We start from the raw sequence: 24,529 nt of genomic DNA, 5'->3' as shown, positions 1-24,529 counted from the left end.
TGAGGTTGAGGTTGAGATTCTTGGTGCTTTGAGAATTGTTGGCTCAAATTGATCATACATAGTAATAGTATGGGTGGGTTATATTCTTTTGGTTGAGCTTTTGGGGGGGTTAAGATTAAATTAAGTCTACCAACTTGAGCACAGCCAGGTGGTGACTCGATATTCCGCTGTTTCAATGTCATTATTCCGAAGCTTTATACTCCTGATGCAGTATCGGAGCTTGGAATAACGACTCTTGCAAATGTGAATGTTTTGGTAAGTTGGAAGTTGGAAGTTGGAAGTTTCTTTGGTTGCTTCGTTTAGAAACCAAGCCACCAAACCAAAAACGGTTAATGGTTTAAGACGCAAAATTGATTAACAAGAATCTCACATTTAAATACTAACCTAGTATGAGAAAGTATTCCATCAGTAGTTCACTTTTGTTGGCTCGCAAGCAATGCCTACGATGTGTTGTATACCTCAATTGTCCAAGTAAAAACAGCTCATTCCAGGGCCATCATTTGATATTTGCTTAGAATTGCGAATAAACATCCCATATTATTCCAAGTTTAAGCCTCGGTCTTTCAATTAGTTATGAATCAGTGAAGATCGTAACCCAAATAGGTCTCTCTCTTTCCCTCGTCTTCCCCCGGATAAACCTCGGGAGCAACCAACATTCTGAAGACTCTAGCACGGAAAGGGCCAATTCCCCGCGAATCTGACCCTTCCAAGATCAATGTCCATGAATTCTCCGCTTATAAATCCACTAATCAATCTATACTTATTCAACTTGATTGGGCTTATACGCCGCTCCCCGCTTCTTCCCCAGCCCTGATCCCCGCATTTAACATCCGTCTGTCCCGAAATGGCCAATTGACGAAACCTTAGTCGGCTCATTTCCGTCCGCTAAGTCAACATACAGCGGCAATATAGCATTCTCACCCAAATGAACGCTGATCAGGCACATATTCGGCGTGGCCTTTTGCAGAGCAATTAGCCTGAAGGCCCCGGGTGAAGCACATATAAATCTGCTCCCCGCATCGCATCGCAAGGGTCTCGAATGATCCCTGACTCCGAGAATCTCTGGAATCTGTGAGACACACTTGATATCTGTCTGGTAGGAAATCTCCGATGATGCTCACTTTTCCGATCGGCTTTCTTGCTGTATGCGCGATAGCCCATGCAGCTCCTGCCTCAAAGTCAGCCCCTACTGTGAAGATTCTCAATGGAACTTATGCGGGTACACGCAATGTACATTATGACCAGGATTACTTCTTGGGAATGCCTTATGCCCAGCAGCCGGTTGGTGATCTGCGGTTTACGGTGCCGCGATCGTTGAATAAGAGCTGGGACGGCACACGCGATGCGAAAGAATTCTCGGATATTTGTGTTGGCTATGGAGTGGGTGTTTTAATTTTGTCCGGTTACGATTATACTTCTAACACTGCATGCTGCAGACCGACTCGATCTGGTATCCCCAGTCCGAGGCTTGTCTCACCATCAATGTCATCCGTAGCTCATCTGTTACGGGGAATTCCAAGCTTCCTGTTGCAGTCTGGATTCATGGAGGTGGATTCTATGAGGGATCCGGAGCTGATCAGCGGTATAATATGTCGAGAATCGTGGACAATGCAGAACAAATTGGTATGTTGATATTGTATTCCCGTCACTGATAATTGTAGAAGTTAGTCAGGTTCATCGCTCATGATCTACCCCTTGAAATCAGGAAAACCTTTCATCGCTGTCACACTTAACTACAGGCTCTCAGCCTGGGGCTGGATTAGTTCAAGTCAGGTCTGGGGCAGTGGAAATACAAACCTTGGCCTACGTGATCAGAGATTAGCCCTACAATGGGTCCAGGAGAATATCGCAGCTTTTGGCGGCGATCCTACCAAAGTGACGATATGGGGCGAGTCCGCAGGGGCCATGTCAGTGGGCTACCATCTCACAGCGTACGGAGGACGAGACGACAAGCTCTTCCGGGCTGGAATAATGGAATCTGGCGGCTCTATCGCAGCCAGTCCAGAAATCTACACTACATTCCAATCAACCTATGATGAGCTTGTCTCTGCCGTGAACTGCAGCAACGAGGTGGATACAATGCAATGTCTACGTGAAGTGCCCTTTGATAATTTGAACGCTGTTCTGAATGGGACTGACGGGTCCTCGGAGTATAATTTCTCGCCCGTGCTGGACGGCGATTTGATTCGGAACTGGGGCAGTATCCAGTTGAACAAGCATGAATTTGTTAAGGTTCCGATTCTTGCTGGTAGTAACACAGATGAGGGGACTGCATTTGGTCCTACGGGGATAAATACTACGGAACAGTGGTATGAATATTTAACCAGTATGTGGTATCTTGGATTCAAACAAATGTCTACCTCTTTTCGGTTCTACATGGGTAATCAATGGCTAACGATGTGAATGATATCTGGTCGGTCGGTGACTAGATGGCGGATTCGATTTCCAAACTCCACCGTCTGTCGCGGAGGAAATTCTGCAGTTGTATCCCGATGACCCTTCGTTGGGCATCCCGGAATTTCTCGGCGATGAGCGAGTTCCTTCCATGGGTTATGAGTGGCGACGGACTAGTGCCTTTGCAGGTGATTTCACTATGCATGCGAACCGGCGTCGACAGTGTGAGGCGTGGACGGAAACCTCAACACCGGCGTATTGCTATCGGTTTAATGTCCATTCAGCCGATACTCCGGTAATAAGTGGAGCAACACATTTCGAGGAAGTTTCTTTTGTGTTTAACAATATCGACGGACTTGGGTACCATTACGGGAAACCGTTCGCCGGAGTTCCGCGGTCGTACTACGATCTTAGCTCGATGATGACAAGTATGTGGGCCTCTTTTATTCATGATCTAAATCCTAACTCGGGGGTGGTCAACAAATCGGTGCATTGGACTGCCTATGCGAAAGAAAAGCCCGTGGACCTCTTTCTCAACGCCAATACGACCAGTCATATGGAGGCTGATACATGGCGCAAGGAGGGCATCGATTATATTAACTCGGTGGCTAAAGCCTTCTGGCGATAGTTTTGTGGATTGGTAACAACATGATGTGAATAGCCTCGAGTGTTACAGTGTATAGGGGCATTCCAGGTTCTTCCATCGCTACCTCGTATGAATATAGTCACGATGTTGCTCCGTACATGAGATCACTCAACCTTAACTACTGCCCAGGCGTAGTAAGCCTTGGCAAGGCTCTCGGTTCTAATCGGAGTCTGGCATACTAATAGAGTGGAACTTGAATGATGGAGTGAAATATGAGCTACGTATTAAACATTCAAGACGAAAGTAATACCATCCACTGTATTCCGTAACTTTCCCTACCAAGGCACCTACATAAAAGCCTCATTCAAAATATGAAGTCATCCACGGAGTAATGTATATTAATCCACCACGATTGGACCCAAGATCGGTCCTCGGGCGGTTCCAGCGCCACGCGAGAACAACGTGGCTTTGAGACAAACCCATGGATTCAAAAGCAACAAAATTCGGATCCGACGGGGCCGAAAGAATCCCATCTCGATATTGCAGATTAGTCATTTTCAAGCCGAGGAATTAATATATTCTAATCTAACTAATCTAACACAGAGAGTGCTTAGAGCATAAGTTCCATAAATTCATATATTATTTATATATTAAACATCATGGATTCAATAGCACACAGTTATACTTCAGCCATCTCCGGCCGGAACGGATCCATATCTCAATCAATCCCAATCTCAATTTGTCAAGCGTTCTCCACTACGGAGTGCAAATCTCGGACGAACTAATGCAGTTCAACTGCAACCAAAGACGGGGCTTGGGTCTTCGGTCTTGGGATTTGTCTTGGTCTTGGTCTTCCTAACGGGGGCACACCAAAACGGTTTCTCAAGGCCCTTAATTATCACTAATTAGGAAGATATTTGATACGGAATAGAATACAGAGAAAAAAAATCATATTATAATAAATTAAAAGGACGTTCTAAATACCCGGATGATGTACGACAGGACTATTTGCCGGGTTGGGCGTGTGCAGAAACACCCAATCCATGCAGATCGGAAAACCGATGCCGATCGAGATCTCGCGTGGGGTTCGCGCACGACTTGCCTTCCACCGCTATTTATTTCCATGGCACCCGATGGAGCCCGATTCAATAGTTTTAAAGAAGAGACCCCGCACACCATTGGAGTTCTGTTGCGCTTCTTTGCTTTTTTGGGGCCATGCGATGGGAACAATGAGACAAAGGGGGCTAGTGGGTGTTGCTAGAAGGTGGGCCTAGTATGATTGAGTGGTCGGATCTTATACCCATCGTCTTGAGAACCCTTATTGAGTGGATCGGTAGTAGGATCCATTACGGAGTGGCTGAGGAAGCTCGGAGTTCAATCTTATATCAACTGAAAGTGCCGAGATGGTTTTAGTGTGTAGTTGAATTGAAGCTGAGGCTGGACAATTCTGGTATGTACCCTATTTTCAGGCTTCTCAGGGTGAAAGAGGATAATAAACCGATGGTAAACGGACCGAGCCAAGAAGAGTAAGATTTTTAATTTATTGTAATTTATTGATTCATTCATTTTTTTTTCTTCATTATCTTCTCATCAAGGTTGCATGGAATATCTGCAGCCATCGCTAGATTCGGGCGCCTTGACTCGCAGAAATCCCGATCGCGATGGCACTAGTGACGTGGCCAGGAAAGCCCATTTTTAGTGTGGAATAAATAGACTACTGCACAATCGGACATAAGTACGAGGCTGTTAAAGAAAGAAAAAGAAAAAGTAAGAAGAAAATTCGAATTTGATTCCAAATAATGTAAACGTGTTAATTTAGTCGAAAATGGTCGAAAACCAACCATTCACAAATATTTAACATACCTGAACTCACACCGCTATGCAGCACTGCCTGCATCCTGCGCGTGGGTTTGTTAGGAACCGATCTAAGATCCCACGTCAGCCAGCGGAGTCCTAGATGGAGTAACGATTGACTAGATTGATGCACCGCGAAGATCAAATCCCGACCAGGATACCAATCAGAGACACATCGGGATTTGTACAGAGTACATGCGGTGTACTTGCTCCGTAAACGTAAACTAAAATATTCGATCAAAAAATGAATATACCCTTTGTAGGGCAGTGTACTGTAGATGGGCGATCACGGTCGCGCGGGATACTTTCATGCACGATGCATGCCATGAGAACACTCTTTGCAGTACCCCATACGGAACTGTACTCCGTAGAGGTTTACGAATGAGTATTGCTCAATCTACTTTAGTCGGGGAGGAAGAATACAGTACATAGCAAGGCTTGGCTCGATCTCGGAACCTGGAGCCTTGGGGCATGAGTTGGAAACAGGATGCTATCTTGCATTTACTATTGCATATACACCGTAGTCTTGGGTTACTAGCTCATTTAGATGATTCAAGAAATTATGATGAAATTAACAATATTAATCGCGCACCCAAAATAACGATCGATACAACCTTGAAAGACGACGGTTTCCAGTAGTCTCATACATGTACGCTACCAGCGTAACGGCATCTACTCCATAACAGGAAAGAAAAACAAAGCAAAATATAGGAAAATAAAATAAAATAAAGTCAACTAGACATGGAAGAAAAAAAAGGCAGCGAGGCAAACCCACATTAGCGGCAGTCCACCCTCGATGCTTTAACCGTCCGCACTGTGGATTGCAAGTCCAAGCCTCGCAAAAGGGAAAATCAAATCAATAGTCCGACCTAGGATCCCGGCAAATCGATTTCATCTCCACCGCCGCGCCACTAGCCCACTCGATTGGACCTGTCCTGCTAGCTTTCAGATAGACTTTTGCCCAGTTTCTGTTCGACCCATGGTCCTCAGCCGCCACTAAGTCACGTTCTGGGAACCCATCTTGCCTCGGAGATTCGTCGTTGAATCACCGTTGAATGTAAGCGAACTGTCCCGACCCCCTAATGATTTCAATGGTTCCCCCGCTTGTCTGCCGAAAAAACCAATTATATTCTTGTATGCGGGTACGGTGTCCACGATCTGAACTAGGATGGCTAGGTCGAGTCAGTGCCGCGCAGTGGTATGGTTACAATGCAGGAAAAATAAGGGGCGTATAATGTTAGGCGAATACGAAGCAATTTTATTCTAGTGACCTACACACATGCCTCATTTAATGGTTCTTATGGGTCCTATACGAATATAACATATAACACACGGAATACATGGGGAAGGATATTAGGAAATTCATTTTATTCAACATGAACTAGTAACGCCTTTGTCTTAGCTGGTTACAGACTGTGGTTTGGGTAAATTGAACGGGTAGATCCGGTGGAGAGGATCGTCTGTTTCTTCACGAGGCACGAGCGCAAGTACCCAAATCGTCCCGTGTAGTTCCCAATAGGGAGTATGGGGCACATTTGGGAACAAAGATAGTTAGGGTAATTACGAAGTACATTGAGTGGGGTTTTCCAAGATTATTCTCAGCTAAACTGTATTCGCGAATTAAAAGCGAACTATTAACGCAGAGAAGACCAGAAGAACGTCCACAGAACAAAACTTTGAGATCCACTGCATGGTCGCACGGCCCTCGAATGTCGATTCGCCCCCAGAGTGGTTTGATGTGAGGCCCGAGAGCCCGATTAAAATATTGATCTACGGAGTTTAGCCCTTGCAATCTTCATTTCGTTTGATATCCCGCGTGTACGGATCACAGAGTTGGAGAAAGACTACAAGGTTCGGATGATCGATAATTTCATTTTAGGATTTGATTTTTAAAACGTTACTGTTTTAGAGATATTTTAGTTCATGCTTGATAAAGATAAATGAAAGATTTTGACCGACTTTTCGGAGCCTTAACGTATTGACCTATAATAAATACGTATAGGTACATACTCAGCCTCGAAAAGGGGTTGTATGGTGGGCCTGAGATCTCACCACGAACAAGGATGAACCTGGTAATTTGACGTACGATCTATAATAGAAATCTTGGGACGATCGCGCGAACCAACTTACTTACTCCAATCGACCCCTCTAGTTCCAGATAGGGTCTGTAATAGGCACGGATCCCGAGGCTTGTGTGCCGCATGGCCGATCCGTACTTCCAAACTGATACTCTTTCACGCCCCTCTTTCCTTTTTCATGTTAGGGGGGATGAATGAGTGAAATGAAAGGTGAAAGTTGTGAAGTTGATGGCATTTTAGTCTCTCGGCAATCTTTTCAGTCCATATTAGCCGACCATCGAGATGTACTACACGACGTTAGCTTGTACAGACGCGCAGAGTTGACTCGTGACGTGCCGTAGCAGGCCCGCTTCTTCGCCACTTGGTCCCACTTAGTCTTTTTCACCTTATGTTGTTCTTTGGTAGAGTCGGAGACTATACTCCCTAGTTGATTCGTCTGTCGTTGTTGTTTATTTTGGTATACCGATCGCTTTTGTTGACTTTTTGTTGAATGGTCGCATTTTCGGTGTACTTCTGTTTCGCAGGCAGCGCGCTAATCAAATTGGTCGTATACAACAGGATTACGCTACATGAGTACTAGAGCCACCTATAAACACAAATGAAAGTCTATATACGCCATCACCAAAATGCACGGATATCATGATCCTGAAGTGCGAACGTGGCGTCAATTACCATCGAGGAATCCGATCGACCCCAGATCAACAACAATAGTCATCCCGACACTTCTTTCTGATCCTATCATTTCTCTCTTCATTCTGGCTATTATTTCCTCTTAACGCTCATTGTGCGTTTTCACACCTTGCCCCACGCTATATTGCCAGAGCCACGGAAACGACGGAGATCGCGGCTCGGAAGGATCTCGTCGATTCCCGATACACTACGTCAGGCCCATTGATAGGAAAGTCCACTATTTGAATTTCCAATCATGTATCTACAAATAATCAAGAATAGGAACGTAACGAAAAGTGAAGCCTACTCCGTGATTATAGCACTTATTTCCGCGCCAACTTCGATTATGGATTTCTTCCAAAATCTGGGTTTGAGGTCCCGCGATTAGGGTAAGTTTTGGTCCAATCCATGGATCTGTCTGGAAAAGGTTAAGGCTAAGAGATCATCTTAGGTAGGAGCACATGGCAAGATTTGTCAGGAAAAAGTAAATTCAAGACTAAATTGGTCTTTGTTTTTGGGAAGAAATAATGAGTAAATTCATATCTTGTTTTGTCTTTGTACTGTTAAAACATGACTTGTACAGAGTACCCGAGACATGTTGTACTCTGTGGATCTGCACATGAATCCTTCTTCTATTGCCTAAGCAGGCGTTTGCTAGATTAAGTCTTTGTTCTTCCCTTTTAGGCCATGCTGGCGTCGCTGTACAACTGAGATAAGGGCCTTAAACAAGGTATAGATCGATCTTTTATTTGCTTCTTTTCCTTTCTTTTCCCCTTCATATTTGGAATGTTTATCGCAGAGCCTATCTACATGTCTATATCTACCTAAATCCTCGGTCGGGTAATATACAAAAACGCTGTATCCCCGATAGTTGGAACTCAATCAACACCATTACCCCAAATCGATCAATAGATCACCGCAACGGCACGGACGAACCACACAGATGGTAAAGTAGACCAAACCCAAACAATAATGAAAGACGACCATGACAGAAAATTTAAATTCGTGTGTATGGAACATGCCTGTGGAACTGAACTTGAACAGGTATCCACCATACCGATTAGGATAGCCTCGCATCCTTCAGGTTAGCGTAGATAATTTCAAATACTTGATCGATCTTGCATTGATCGATCGCGTCTTCACTAGCGCATCCTTTACCGAGTTCTGGGGACAATTAGGTACACCGTTCTTTCCATTTCCAATTCCTAGTCGTTGAAAATGAAAATCCTGTCGATCATAGCGTAGGCAAGGGGTTCACTCTTCGCTCTCGCTTTTGCTCTGGGATGGAAAAGAGATCTTGTATCTATTATTGGGTTCCAAAATTCTAGTCTTGAATTTGAATTTGTTTTCGTGCTTCCTAAAATGGCGATTTAATCGATGGATACATAATGACATGGTGGCTCCTGTACAAAGTATCTTGGATATGTATGTACATGTACACTACCTCAAGTGCCAATTATACTTACATTATTGTTTCGGGGTTCTCCGTACGCTTGCAGCGCTTATCCATCTGTCATGTCATGTACCCCCGATCGCCGCCTGCATCTACGTAAAATTTAAACATGAATCAGATTCATACCTACATGTGGGCATGTCGATCGGACCCCCCCCCCCCCCCCCGCCGAACAGGGGTATCCCATGTCCTTATCCTACTCAATAAGTTAGGTTACACTCCTGTCCAAAGTATACTTCCTACTCCTTTATCGGTCAGATCCCTCGAGCAACCTTACCCCATCGTTGTGCATATAGTCCGCCACCGAGCGGGCTGTCAAGCCCCGCCTGTAAGCCTACAATATAACGGGGCATGGGGCATGGGGCATGACAAATCCCGATGGACCCGCGGAGATGGACGCGGAGTTGATTCGCGGTGGAGGGGGCTTATTTTTCCGTTTTGAATCAGATTTTGAGATTTGATTTGAGATTGAAATTCGAGATTTGAGACTTGAGTCGCTGGACTGGATGGGACTCCCTACTGAACTAGGTATGGACTCAGGTTAGTCTGATGGGAACTTGAATGAGTGGAACTTATCCGTAAACGGGATTGGGATTTGGATTTGGATTTGAATTTGATTAACTTGGTTAACTTGATTTTTTGGGATATTTTCATGTATGTGTGGAGATAAAGGGTCTCTATTCGAGATTGGCTCAAATAATGTATAGCGCGATCAGAATGGACACGTAGCGTGTGTTGTGTTATGTTGTGTACATGTACGGAGTACAAATCTACCTTTTTCTCTATGGAGTGCATGTGCGTCCTCTCAGATGATCAGACTTAATGCGAGTCTAATATCATCTAATGCATGTATAATTATCAATTCACTTATACTATACACTATACTATATTGATTAATTATTTAATCTAAGTTCATTCTTCTCTATCAACAAACTTGAAATTATCCAATATAGTGTTCATTGTACTTTGTACTTAAAAAACGCCATCGCATCATCCCCGATAGCCGATCTAGATCCCGATCTCGATCTGTGATCTGGATCTGAACCCGATCTCTCTAACGAACCATTCATCTAAAACATACGTATATATTAACTAGTTCACCCATCACCCCGGTACACTCTATAGCGCATTTTTTGTGTTAGAACTGACCACAACTTGAGCCACGACCACGGATTCCGGTCTTGGCCTTGCCTTCCTTCGCTCCTTCGCCACTAACTTAACTCACTATGTGCCCCGAGTCAAACTACGGACAAGAATAATGATATCAGATGCCTTTTATCCTTTTTCCCACCCCACGTGTCGTATGAGTTGTTAAAGTCCAGGGTAGGAGAACGTATTATGTAGATGTAGATGTAGTATCTACTAGGTAGTAGGTACTAGATTCTTCTAGATGGTTATTTTTGGTTCGGTTAAGTGAATCTTTGGGTCGAACCGGATTTTGAAGCTCGGAGGTTGCCGATGATGTTGTTCGGCCGAAGGAACTATGACTACATGGTATTCTTCGCGTGGCGATTATCTCTGTACAGTATACAAGTTTAGATTCTGATCGCGGAACTCGGCATGATGAATTGATTTTTTGTTCTGGTCTAATTAATATGAGTTGAGTTTTATGGGGATGATGGTTTTCTTACTATAGTCGCCACCCGCAAGTAAGTTCCAGTGTAATCAGAGTGACGGGTATGTATAATGAATCGGATCAGAAGTGCGAAGAAGAATCAGTCGTATATAACAGTGCTATTTGAACTAACATTTTGGTAAAAGAAAACAAATCAATTCAAAAAGAGTTCAGCGACGTTCATTCAATATAGACCGTGGAAGATGCTAGGAATCAAGATCAAGATCATACACACATCACAGGGACATACTCAGACACGCAGCAATGATGATAAAGAGAGCTCAAAAAACACACGAAAATGCTGGGTATAGACCACATAAAACAGAAGCAAACAGCAACAGTAACAGATCAGAACAGTCTTGACAGATCAGAGAAACATAAGCCTTAAGAATCCGATATCCAAAAACGAGGGTAATCTATGCTTTGATGGAAGCCAAGCTCCTTGAACGCTGCGAGGGTATTATATAAGAGCAGAGCACCGATTAAGAAGGTCCACGCAAAGGTGAAGCAAGACAAAATAACATCGGGAGAGAAGTGGGTGGGGGGGGTGACAAGGATAGAGATGGAGGAAGAGGCAAAGATCAAAATATGCCGGGCAATAGAAAAATCAAAGTATGCTTCATGAGATCCCCGAAAACCAACGAAAAATAACAGATCCAAAGGGGAAGGAGGAATGAACCAAAAAAAAGAGAAAAGGAATAAAAGAGGAGAAATAATAGAAGAATTCCAGAACAAATCAAATCAAGGTGAAAAAAGTAGCCGCTCAACGCCTTTTTTTTTGCCTCCCGTTTCTATTTCCCACCTTTGTTCCAACGCCACATGAGAAAAAGTTAAGAAGTTAAGCTTAATGACTGGTTGGAGAGGCGGAATCAAGGATCGACTTGGGCTTCAGATTCGATCCCAGGGTTGCCGCCTTGTTGGCGCCCATTTTGCGTGTCAGCTTGGCGTAGTGCAAACCACATGCGTTACACAGCGTTCGGGCACCATCTGGACCCCGACGCCATTCTGGTGTTTCGGCTCGGTTACAACTGTGGCAACGACCAGGAGGGGCCGCTTTCTATTCAAACGAAGAATATTATTAGCCACTCAGATTCAATGACAGGGCAAGTGGAGAACCATGGGCACGGATTAAACCGCACTGACAGGGGAATATGACGGGGAGGGGATAAACGGGTAAAATGGAGCCCAAAAATTGGGATTCCAGAGGAAAAAATAGAAGCAAAATCACAAAAATCAAGGAAATAAGGGTAAAGAAGGGAAATAATCTTCAAAATAGGAAAAACTTACTCCACGCCGTTTCTTTGAGTCCGCTCCAGCGAACCCACCCGTACCTTTGAAGTCTTCTTGGTACAATCCTCCAGCCATGTGTTCGTCCTCGGGCTTGTAGGCCTTTCGTTGGGCCATTTCTGCTAGTGCCTGTTCCTGGTTCACCACGGCCGTCCGTATCCGTATCAAAGCATCTTGGTTCCGACGCTGCATATGGAGAATGTCCTCCACTTCGTTGAGCGAGGGCAATGAGCCCATGACCGGTCCAGACCGTTGTGTTTGATGAGCCCGGGCAGCGTAGTGCCGTGAAAATTCCAATGTTCGTGTGCTCATCTCGACGATCTATTCAAATTTGGCAAATTGTCAGCCCACCCATTCACTAGCGCCACAAATTCTCGCCGAATGGATCGACAGATGACAATCTCCCATCATCTGTTTCCCCCCACCAGCGGCAAAATAAACACGAGCATGGAACACAAAAAAACCACACACAATAGACCCCGAAGATAAAAAATATATCTTCAAAAATTGAAACAGGCAATTTTAAATAAAATAAAAAAAAGGAAAGATGATCCATACCTCATTCAAAGATGTCTCCACATCGTAGACTTCTAGATGTCGTTTCACCGAGTCACTGTGAGGTTGACCAGGCATGGGACGACCCACAAATCCACCTTTGACTTCTTCCACACGTGGCGCTCCCATGTATGGGCGATTATCGTAAGACGTGGGAGGGTATGACGGGCCACTCGGTTGCGAAAAGGAATAATTAGGAGGAAAATGACTGTAGCCATTTGGAGAAGCCACGCTCCCAGCAGATGGAGGCGCACTGTAATCGTAGGCGGAATTTTGTGACCCAGAGACTGATGTGATACCGGTTTTGGCGCTCTGGGTGGGCGATTTGCCGGTGCTGAGGGAGTGAAGCGACGCGTTTCGGGATTCTTGTGTATTGACCGAGACGAGGCTGTTGCGCGATGGATCCGTCTGAAGCTGAGATTGGTGAGGGTATGTTGGTTCTCGCATCAGCGATCCTGAAGCTGGGCCGTTGGAGAATGGATTGGGAGGACCGGCGGGACCCTCTGCGCCTGGTCGGCCGATGAGGTGTGATGGCGGCGCAGCATGGCCGGGTTGTTGAGGTGGTGCGGAGGTAGGTGCTGGGTATGGGAGGTGAGGATCTTTTCCCAGGGCTTCGTGTATAGATGGGAGCGACTGTCTTGAGGCAGCCTTGTCCTTTTCTTCCTCCAACACTCGACGCGACTCTGGTGGTGAAATGTATCCGGGTTGAGGGGGAGCATTGGTGGCAGGCGGCGCGTAGGAATAAGGTAACTGTTGTCCGGCGTACATGTTGTTGGGAGATAGGAGAGGGGAGGGAGACGCGATCGATGAGTGGTTGGGTGTATACCCTGAACCGTCCTTGCCTAAGAAACCGATGGCAGGTAAAGGGTCTCTGTAAAAGAGGAAAGAGTTCCGTCAGCATTGAGTCACTAGTAGGTGGACATAAGAAGCCAAACCAACCTGTGCCTAGGGGCGGCTTCCAAAGACCCCATCACGCAACTGTGAGGTGGGGAGGAGAAAGAGAGAGAAAAACGAAGGGGAAAAGTGTCACGCTTGGATTCCTGACCTCATCAACAACGGGAGTGGTGTGGTGGTGGTGTGCGAAAGGGTGGAGCACAGTATCTGTGATCGAATTGATTCCACCGATATTCAAATTGCGATCCGTGGATTTATTTTGCTCTTTGCGATCTGAGATCTGAGATCTGAATTGTCGATTTGTGTTGTTTTGTTCTTCACCAGTAGAATTGCGACCAGGTACCGGGGGTGGTGGTGGTGGTGGGCAAGGGCAAATAAATAAGGCAGAGAACCGGCCGAAATAACAGTTTCTCGGGGATAAAAGACTAGTAGCTTCTGTTCTCTCAAAGAACTAAAACGGCGGAAATCGAGCAGGTTCGACGGCAAGATCGGATGGGGAAAAACCAAGTCTGGTGAACCAAGATTGAAGTTGAAATGGGTGGCGGTGTTCAGCGAGATAAGTCCGATGCGATCGGGAAGTATAGGCAGTATTTAGGTTTTATCTGGTTCCCGGGAACGCGGAGGCACCCACTCAACGAGAGAGAGTAAGGTGTAAGGTGTAAGGCGTCAGTATCAAGATAATATAAATTGATGAATGTTGGTCCAGGAGAGAGAAATCAAATAGAATAGAATAGGAAAATAGAGAGAATGTCGAGATCGATCTTGGAGGGGAGGGGCCAAAGTGTGAACGCAAGGGGTGGGATGGGTCGAATTGCGTCGCGTGGGAGGGAATTTGGATATAAATTCACAGGGAATGTCAATCCAAATATGAGCACGAGGTGGGAATGGGGGTGGGAGGATTTAGTTAAATAAAAGTCAGATTTTCGATCCAGCGATCGATATATAGTTAAGTAATAATAGGAAGACTAGGAAGGAGAGGGGGGGGAAGATTGACCTAGAGAGTAAATAAAATAATAATAATAATAAAATCAAATATGGATTTAAATAAAAATAATAAAATAATAAATAGGAATAAATGATTAATAAATTTAAATTCAAATCAAATAATAAAATACTGCTAAAATCCCAAATCAAATCAGAAAAGTGCAAATCCCCAAAATCCCCCCGGGGATCGAGGCTACGTCCTTTCGGGCCTGGAGTGGAATGGCAGAAGAATGGGGAGGAATTAAAATATAATTATCATAAAGACTAGAATTAAAATATAAAATATGAATAAATAAGAAATAATATAAATATAAAAATAATAAAGATCGGAATATTCACCAACCGTCTCGCTCATCGGAGGAATCAAGTGGATCGAGATGGATCAAGATTGCATTCAGATACATACAGTAAATAAGATATTAATACAATATATTAATAGGGAATATTTTGTAATAATGATATTAATATATTATTCGCTCAGACTTGATAATCATTTCCTCACAAATCGTAAACTATCGTACATAAATTACCCAGATCGGTCATGACCCCGTTTTACTGAGAGGCAAATTACCATACACGAACTGCGGATCGGCGCAGGTGGAGTGGTGGGATCATACCTATCACTGCTGGATATCGGGGTGGAGACAGGGGTTGGAGAAGAATAGAAATAATCATGATTCTGATTATTACTGATTTATTATTAACCACTTAATTAGCTTCTTATTCATGCATCCCTCGAGTTTATCCTGAGAAATGAATCAGCCGTTCTACTTAGTACTCTAGCTACCTAATTAATAGCATAGAGTGTGCTCTACTCATCCGATCTTATTCTGAAATATTAATTAACACCTCCCTTGAAGACTTCACATACTCCATGCAGCTATTCCCCGTACAACCCCGCTCAGGAACACATGGGTACGGGTACAACTGCCGGCTCCAATCGAGGTCACCCCGGGTTCGGTGCGCAATCAGCCTGTCTTCCCCTTTTCCATCTCGATCATCCCACAAGTTAATCTTGTCTCAGCCTTTAATTACCTGGACGGCTATAAGTGGCAGAAACGACCGAGACAACACACAGAACTGGGGAGCACAGAACTAACTTGAACTTAAACTCTACTATATATACTACTACAACTTAAACTATATGTACCTACTTTACTCAAGTTATTACTACATGCTACCAATACTATTACATTATCCATTAGTATATCCCTCTCCATTTACAGTACCTACTCATCGAACATCATGATACAATGTTGCTTAAGTCGTGTCACATGGCGGATCTACGGTGCTGGCAGTCCAAAGCTTCAAATCGCAATTTGTCAGCCTCGGATCCATTCATTGTAGGGGTATTTAGTTGTGTTCAGACCCCTGGGCGCAGCTTCAAGCTATTAATTCAGGTCGGAAGACAAGTATACATGTACATACGTGCCATGATGTCAACCCGATCAACAGGGTTTTTCGGGAGAATACATAAGATCAGATTGTAGAATCCTGATCCTGCGAAAGGGGCTAGAAAAAGAACAGAAGAACAGAAAACAAATCAAGCAGAAAAAGCCTCATACGATCAGATGCAGGGCAGTAATCGACTGGGGGGAATGGAATGTCGCTTGTGTTCCGATCTGAGGAATGGGCGTGTGGAGAAAAGCCACTGTCACACACCATTCCCCTCCTCTTGAAATCGTAAGTGGATCGACTTGCCCATGCAAATGGCCGCGTTGGTGGTACATGTACAATCAGATCTGGATTCATTCTGGGAGTACACTAATTATTATTATCATAATTGTTAATAAACGCTTGAACAACCCTGTCTACTGCATAGATCCAATAGTTGGATCTTGTTCCATGGTCTCAACGCCTTCTCCCTTGCTGGATCTCGGGCAGTGCCGCACCGTAAAATGATAAATAGATCTCATCCCTTAATCTGTTATTACTTGTACACTGATTCTCACACAGTATACATCTATTCGCCTACCTATCCGGGTTATTGGTGTAGTTCATCCCTTGCGACGTCACTCTCGGCATCATCTAATCCAAGGTTATCAGGATGAATTCTAAGGCCCACCAGTCCCGATCTCGAATTAAAAACCGTCAATCTCATAATTGCTCACTTTTTCCCCTCCTAATTTTATTTTATTCTTAAACAATAATGATCAAAAACCGGTTAGCCATAACTATGTCGGATGATTATCATCCATAATGACTCGGTATCACCCCTCTCTTTCTCACCATTCATCATACATCAGCATCTCAGCTCGGTGCTTATTTCCCCTCTAAGTACAGCCTCCGAAATAGACCTCACTGCGGCTTGCACTTCATGTTCTGTGCACCGCTTAAGCTTTAGATCGAGATCGGGCTACGGGGGCATAAATGGCGAGATCGTGCTGCCACAGTTCAAGTCAAATCCCGAGGGCATCACATCGCATTGCTTGTCATTTGTTTTTATCAAGAGCAGTGACGTAGGAGTTCGAATCAAGTCCCGATGTCTATTTAATCTGTTCTGGCTGGTGGCGGTTGCCTTTCCCGGCCGCGTGCACTAGCGAGTTATGTGTCAGGTTAGCCATGCCAGAAAAGCGGGAACTGAGTATGTAGCGAGGGGGATAATGGAAATTAAAAGAACCTGAAAAACAAGAAACAAGAATAAGGACAAGATTCCGGGGCGTGGCAAGTCCTCATCCTAAGCTTATCGGGGCGTGGAATCCTTCGGCAGGGATCAACATCCGTTGTTTTTGTCTGTTGTATACATATTATTAGGAGTTTAAAAAATAGGGATGGAAAATTGAGTCTTTAGCTGAGTATACAGTATACAGAGTGCCAATTATTATTATCATGAAGACTGAAATGAAAAAAGTGCGAAAACTTCCCCTCCCCCCCCTCTCCCTCCTACTACAGACAGTATCCAAGCTTGCCCCCCCTCCCCGTTAGAAAACCTTACGCCGTTGCTTTGGCCCCTGTGGACCCGCTCTACAGCCGTTGGTATGTCATACCCGTTATTCGCTATTATTTCTCCGCCCCCTACACCTTCTCCCCTCGACCCGACCCAGTCCAATGGCCCTGCCCTAAAGCTACCGCTAGTTATCCTGCACAAAGATGGCATAGTCGCAAGAGCTCTAGTTTAATTCGGAGATCCTCGGCTCCATGTCCACGGTACCTTTCCAAATCCTGGATCGGCAGATGAATGCCTAGGTGGGCTTTCTTGCACCATTCACGACTGGTCATATGGGCGCACAGACTCCCAGACCCATAACGGGTGCTTGGCTCAACGGTCCTGAACGTCCACTAGCGACGCAAAATTTGGTCCTTAGTCCACACGTACGGAGTACATGGTTGGACATGGAAATAGAGAAAAGGTAATCGTTAGATCTTCGGAACTGAATATGCATCCCGTTGATCTGGATAATATGTTATCGTTATGTACGACCGGGAATCTTGGCGAGATGAACTTTTACTAGTACTTTTTTCTTCTTTTATCTCTTTTATCTCTTTTTTCTTTCTTTTTTCTTTTCCTATGGGTCTTTTTTCTCCTGCAAAATGCGGCGGTCAGTCAGAACTTTGCTTCGACCAGACCGGACCAGACCAGACCCCCCTAGTTAGTGCAGAAACTTTCAAGTCCCCACTTGACCTGACCTGACCTGACCAACTAACAACTAACAAATAAAATGACCTGAGTTGAAATGAGAGTGTGTAAAAAAGTGGAGGAAATTCAATACTGCAGCTCGCAAACATCTGAAGAACCAATCCAACCAACCCAATGCAAATGCAAATGCAACCCATCCTGCAGGGTAGAAAGGGCAATGATAAGGAACCGATCTGGTCTTGCGTTGACGATCTAAATCAGCACTACATGTATATGTACATGTACATATACATGATACATGATACATAATACAGGAAAGGCTAGCTTGGCTTGGCTCTGAAATGAAGTTGGCACAGCCCTGTATGTACCGAGTCTTGTTCTGTCTTGTACTGGACCGGACTGGACACGGTCATCATGCACCAATGGTCAATGCATCCCGCACTTCTAACTGGAAAAGAAAAGAGAGAATAAGAAAGGAAAGGGATATAACGGATCCCCGGGATCCATCCAACGATGCGAGGAATCGATCTACACTCGCTTCATCGTGCAGCCGAGCACACCACCCGGATCGCACCATTTCAGCCACGCTACGATGTGTTATATGCGCCTGCTTCAGATTAATGCCATGCACGGTAGGTCACTTCGGCCGCTTTTTGAAAAGAGGAAAGAGTTTTCTTTTTCACACCTAGAAAATTCAAATTTCAAAAATGTTTTTTAAAAACTTAGATGCGTTGCGTTGCGTTCCTCTGCGCACACCTTTACTGTATCCTTTCTAGTCTCGGGGTCTGCGTTGGTCTCCGCCGGGCGCACATGCACGATCTGTCCCACCGGAGAAGAGAATTGGTGAATATATTAGAGTTTGAGCAGTTTTTCTCATCTTTCCTTGAACGACACGGAGCTCCAGTTACATAGACGTTTAGAAGGATGGAATCAAGGGGATGGATGATTCTGGAAGGTGGCTTTGTATGGCTGGCTGGCTGGGCTACACTACAGGGCTGGACTGGGCTTCTTTTTCTGTGCCGTCCCGAATTCCCCCATTATTGCTTGTATTTCGATCTGAACCGTCGGAATCTTGGCCGGCAGCTCGGTCGCAAACCCGCTGCAAGAGAGCGCGGATTGATCTGATTATAGGTACCACGATCGGACGCATGGGTTGGGTTGCCTCGATGCAAATGTGCTTGGACGCAGATAGTATCACTTGATTAGTGGATAGATGTTGAAGGTTTCCGCGAATAAAATTAAATCAGAAATTATGTCTACGGTAGTCTAGGACATGCTGGCTAAGTGATACGGAGTACATTATCTAGTTGCCTTCTTTTGGCAGCAACCGTGCACACTGCAGCGAAACTTACATGATACTGGTTTCCTGGTTGACTGGAGGCTTTTACAGTATTCTATGCTAGGTACTTAGTACCTATGGTGTACTGGTGATCTATTATGGAGACTTATGTTCCACTGACAACACATACTGGCGGGTTTTTTATGGAGTAGTTGCATTGCGCTAGGTACTGATAATGTTTGGAGGATGTGAATGACGAGATCATGGAGCAGGACATTGAACCAAATTGCCAATTAGGTGGGACGATCATATAGCGTTGGTCCACAATTGGAAGGAACTGAATATTTCACGTAGTACAGTTTAGGCAATCTTGATGCATTTAGCGTTAATTATGGATCCTAAGCTACGAAGCTGGAATTATGGTGTTTTCAAGAATGACAAAGCAAGTTTGCCATGAATTGAGAAGAAAACATAACACGAGTTTTTCTTTTTATTGTTATAAAGAAGTCCAATCTCAGAGTGTAAGTGCAGTTGCAAAGTGGATTCATCGTGAAGGAAAATGATCGACGATGGATAAAGACCGTTAAGACCGTTTGGGCCCGCCTATCCGCCACCTGATTACTGACCCTGACAAAGCCTGAAATCGCTCCCAGCCTCCTGAATTCAGACCCAAGTGGGCCAGACTTTGCGATCGCTAACAGGACGATCAGATAATCCTAACCGCAAAAGAAAAAAAGAGACGAGCGGCAAAACCCTTGCTAAACATGGGAAAGGACACGAGACTTAGGATCCGATCCCAATTTTAGTTTGCCCCATAGCTTTTGTTTTTGGTTTGTTTTTTTTTTTTCTTTTCGTGTCTTGTCGCTGAGTGTAGCGTTACGGATACATACTCCGTGCACTGCTTTTTTTAATCCTACTCTTGAGACTAATGATGTACTAATAATCATACTAGTACTGTCTAACGTGTCGGGGTGGAATTTCCTGGTCCTTTTCTTGCCACTATTGTTCTTTAGCTGCGTTTTGTATGACCCATGCACCATATCTGGTGATTTGGGCGGAAATCCTCCGACTAGGAGGTCGATCGTAGTGGAATTCAATCCACATTCCTGTACCTGCCAGTGCATAATATGCGGGCTGCCAGTAACGGCGACGATCGAATCCTGCGCGGAATCGACGATTCCTCGCAATCGTGTCTTTTGTAAATCTTTCCTTGTATGGAAAGGTGGGAAGGGTGGGTGCGCGTCGGAAAAACACCATGGGTTCTTTGTTTACTAAGTTGTACTCTGTGGTGTGTGCTGTCATAAAATTGACATGGACCTCGGGATATCATATCCATGCTCTTTCTATCTCCGATTTATGGCGGATGAATTCATACCAGTTTTGTTTTGTTTCCGCGAAGATAGAGAGGATTGAGATGACAAGGCTCTAGCTCTGAGTTCGTTCGATGTGCACGGTACTTCAGCCGCGCAGAAGTTGAATTGCATCGATCCCGTTTTATAGCGATCTTCTTCGTCACCCGCATGTATCACGGGTCATGTTGTACAATCTACGTATCCACGTATAGCTAATCTACCAACAAAAGATCTACAGTGGATGTTTTGTCGAGCGGGCGAAAAGGAAAATTCAGAAAATTAAATTGAATAAAAATTACAAAAATCATAGGGCAGGGAAAAACCAAATCCAGACCACAAACTCAAACGCAGAAAAGAAAATAATAAAAAGAAAAAGAAAAGAGAAAAGAGAGGGAAAATGAAGGAAAAAACATGGCATCTCCACTTCCTTTCCAGTCCCTACCAGTCCATATTTGAACGACAGCACGGTTCACGCCCCTACTCAGTTAAACCTCCGTGAGGACCGTTCCGTGACGCCACATAATGTCAGGGATCTGGCCTGATTAGCTTACGATTCCTCCAACGGAAATGCATTTGATACGGAGTACTGTACCTATTTACCAGATATATGGCTCCTTGGGACTCCGAATGGAGTAGTAACCATGCACATACCGGGATACCAGCCCCTCTCTTCAAAATTAGGACCGCACGCGCCCTTAATTTCAAGCGTGGCGTGGTTAAAAGGGGTAAGGGGGAGGGGCTTGAACTCTCCGAGCTGTGGGGACTCGCCCGGTAATCTGTCCGATCTCTAAGCTGAAACGAGTAAGTTGACAGCTGGGGGAAGATTGAATTCTTCGCTTTTAGGCTGAAGGGGTTGTGTTTTTTGCTTTATTGTTTTTTGACTCGGTATGGGAGTATTAAGTTGTCTCTTTTTATGAAGATCAAGCTTGAGTGAGCTCTTTTTGCTTCGGTGCAAAAATCGGGAATCGTAAAATAAAACTGAAAATTCAGACTTTGTGTAATCTGCATCTTGGATCCTGCTTGTCAGCCCGGGATCTTGGGTGACTTGGATAACTAGACTGAAGGAAGAAGCTCTACATTGTTTTTATTTGATTTTATTATTTAATTTCAGTGTTATTACCTTTACCAGGGAGGTACAGACCTAGGTATGGAGTATGGATCACAGACAACGCCAAGACTAATCAACAGTGGATGAAATGCCCCTTACAATCATATATCATGGTGTCCGCAACAACCGTCACGGAAGTATCGCTACTACGAGTTAGAGACAGACCTTTTCATTCTAATTTTCTCTGGTGTAGGCGCTAAAATAAATTGCAAAACTGCATGCTCCGCTGACCAGGGTTGCGATAGGACCTCGAACTCCTCATCGGACCCGATAGACTTGTGTCAGATCTTGAGAGTGTTAATTTAATTTAGATTAACACCCATCTACAGTCCCCTCCGGAGTATTTATTACCTACTTTCGTACGATGGATGTACTGAGTACTTGGGAAATACTGGCTTAAACGGGCGAAAAACGTTGGAATTGTTAACGCTCCGGCTCTAGCTTGATACTGTACATCCATACTAGGGGCTTGGAATTGTTTAATTTTTCTTTTATGCCCTACGGATGGATGCTGAATATATTATGTAAATTTATATGATGCGTCATGATATATCTGACCCCAGCCACCTACTGCGCACGTGAAAATGGAGTAATTCCGAGTTCATTGGTTGGGGATCCGGTACTTATTTGTTCTGGTTATTATTGTTGGCTCGTCAGGTTGATTTTATTTCTTGCACGATGTCATTGTGGCTTGATGGAGGGAGCGTATATAACAGGGTTTTACTGTGGCAATGACGATATCCAGTTATATAGTAGGTTCTTAATCAACTTCAGTCGAAAGCCATTGACATATTATACCCTCCAAGGCTATATTGGCTCCGGCCCTTGGGGTTTTGAGTTTTTGAAGAAGAGGGGCAAGGCTAGGTATAGTAGGCCCGGGGGGTTAGGAGACAGCAGAATTGGAAAGAAAAAGATGTATTTTTCGTAATAAAAAAAAAGCCCTGGAGAAAACAACCATACGCTAATTTTGATCCGTTGTGATTCAACAGACAGCTTCTGCACGTTCCAATCCGAAGTCCTACCACACACGGGACAGAGTTTCCTCCCCAAAAAGCCAGATTGGCAACTTTGATGTGATGATTCTTGTCCCAGATGCGAGGGATCGCTAAGGGATCAGCTAAACTGAGAAGAATCCCCGAGTCAATGGACCATGTCCATCAACCCAAGACTTGAGTCAGGTGTACGCACTATCTGCCCCGACGGACTGGAACAGTGCGAGACGATATTAAGGGAAAATCGGTATCGAAACTCCATAACAAAGGGAAAAAGAGAAAGAGGAGGGAGCGTCATAAATTAAAACGGGCCACTCTAACTCTCAAGCCGGACCGTTTCCACGGAGTAAGACCCACACGACAGACCGCCCCATCGACGTGGAGAGAGAAGCCATGTGTGGCTGTCCTGGAAGGAATGATGGAAAGGACTGGAAAGAGGATTTTGGTCCTTTTTTTTCTCTCTTTTTTTTTTTTCTTTCCACGAGTCTTGCGACTAGGGGGGATTCGGGTATACCGAATCAGGGAAGATGTGGAGAGGCACTAGCCGGGGCTAGAGTTAACGTGCTTGAGGTCTGGTAAGTTGAATTTGGGGGAGGAAACTAGTGCACGATACGAAGATACGCGCCATTCCTCAATGAGTTCAGGAAGCCGATCCTACTATGACAGCCGGGTCAGATTGGCGCGTCAACCTGCCGAGATTCCCAGCGCCTGGGTTTGCCCCAGGGCTGTGGGCCGGCCGTTTTCTTTTCTTTTTGTGATTTTGTGATTTTGTTTCTGTTTTGTGGTTTTCTAATTATTATTGTGTGTATTTTGTTTTTCTTTCTTCTTGCTCCACGCTAATCTTGAAATATGGATCCTAAAGAGGGAGTCTCCGTTCTTGACCCACTTCATGGCGCTGAATGGCGCCGCTCACTTGAGCATATCCCGAGTCACCGGAGAATTCTCACCGCAGTCCGAGGATCGTGCTGGTAAACAATGATATTAAGCTGTCGTTATCATTTGTTTAGGATTTTGTGGCTGTGTTTGTTAGTAATGTTTATCATGCTTAGCTTCTAGTCTCCCCTAGTTCGATGGACTTTGCTCTACATACTATCTAGGCCACTCCAGGACTCGGAATAGTACCTGGTAGCTCAATCCCAATGGTATGGATGCAATATATTCCAATCTATGTCAATTGGTATCTACGGAATATCCGAGACCCCCTACCTACTGCCTCTGGTAATCGAGAGTATGAAGATGTTGCCACAGGTATCACCACTGTAGATCCACTTCTTATTATGGATCACCCATGAAGCTCTTCATTTTACTTACTTTTTCTCCACGAAAGTTAAAACTAGTTCATCATCGTATTCAAATCGACTGCACTCGGAGATAAGAACCAGAGGCCCGAGTGAAGAACATGGCTAATGACTAGCCCATTACCAAAAAGCCACCAGATGAACAGAAATCTCCTTCTAATTGAGATCCCCTAGTGGATACGCGTTGTGGATGACACCATCGCTCCAGGGTTTTCACGTGCCGTATCCTAGAATCGCGCCAACGTCAAAAGAAGGCAATGAAACGAGATAGGGGGCGTGGAAAACAATAGAGACATGAAAATACGAAATAAGAAGGGGAGCAAAAAAAGCCCAATACACCACACTGCCGGGACAATCTATACTGTTCGTAACATCGGCTATTGATTTTGCAACGGGAACCGTCTGGTATCGTCTCCACGATTGTATTTCAAAATCTACTTCGTATGGAGGACTAGCGCCCGTTTTTCTCGAGATATCCCGTGTCTACGATGGGGTCGGTGGGTTTGCATTCCATATTAACATGATTCAGGTTTCTGTCCCCGTTGTGATCTGTT

At 44.6% G+C, this 24,529-nt stretch overlaps 2 protein-coding genes across 2 annotated transcripts; one reads left to right on the top strand and one right to left on the bottom strand.

Moving 5' to 3' along the window:
• Positions 1 to 1,110: 1,110 nt before the first annotated feature.
• On the top strand, positions 1,111 to 3,022 carry N7478_001985 (uncharacterized protein; the record flags this gene model as incomplete). Its single annotated transcript, XM_056918199.1, has 4 exons — positions 1,111 to 1,380; positions 1,437 to 1,623; positions 1,748 to 2,380; positions 2,430 to 3,022. The coding sequence occupies 4 exons, from the start codon at positions 1,111 to 1,113 to the stop codon at positions 3,020 to 3,022; spliced, it is 1,683 nt and encodes a 560-aa protein (XP_056783810.1).
• Positions 3,023 to 11,493: 8,471 nt separating this feature from the next.
• nsdD (GATA-type sexual development transcription factor NsdD) lies at positions 11,494 to 13,462 on the bottom strand (the record flags this gene model as incomplete). Its single annotated transcript, XM_056918198.1, has 4 exons — positions 11,494 to 11,706; positions 11,937 to 12,257; positions 12,495 to 13,362; positions 13,431 to 13,462. The coding sequence occupies 4 exons, from the start codon at positions 13,460 to 13,462 to the stop codon at positions 11,494 to 11,496; spliced, it is 1,434 nt and encodes a 477-aa protein (XP_056783809.1).
• Positions 13,463 to 24,529: the final 11,067 nt, after the last annotated feature.

The sequence above is a fragment of the Penicillium angulare genome (genome assembly GCF_028827245.1).
Source record: "Penicillium angulare strain IBT 27051 chromosome Unknown utg000002l_segment0_segment0, whole genome shotgun sequence".
In the NCBI taxonomy this organism is placed as follows: Eukaryota; Fungi; Ascomycota; class Eurotiomycetes; order Eurotiales; family Aspergillaceae; genus Penicillium; species Penicillium angulare.
Note: the sequence above shows the minus strand (reverse complement) of the source record. Positions and strands in the feature narration are given on the sequence as shown.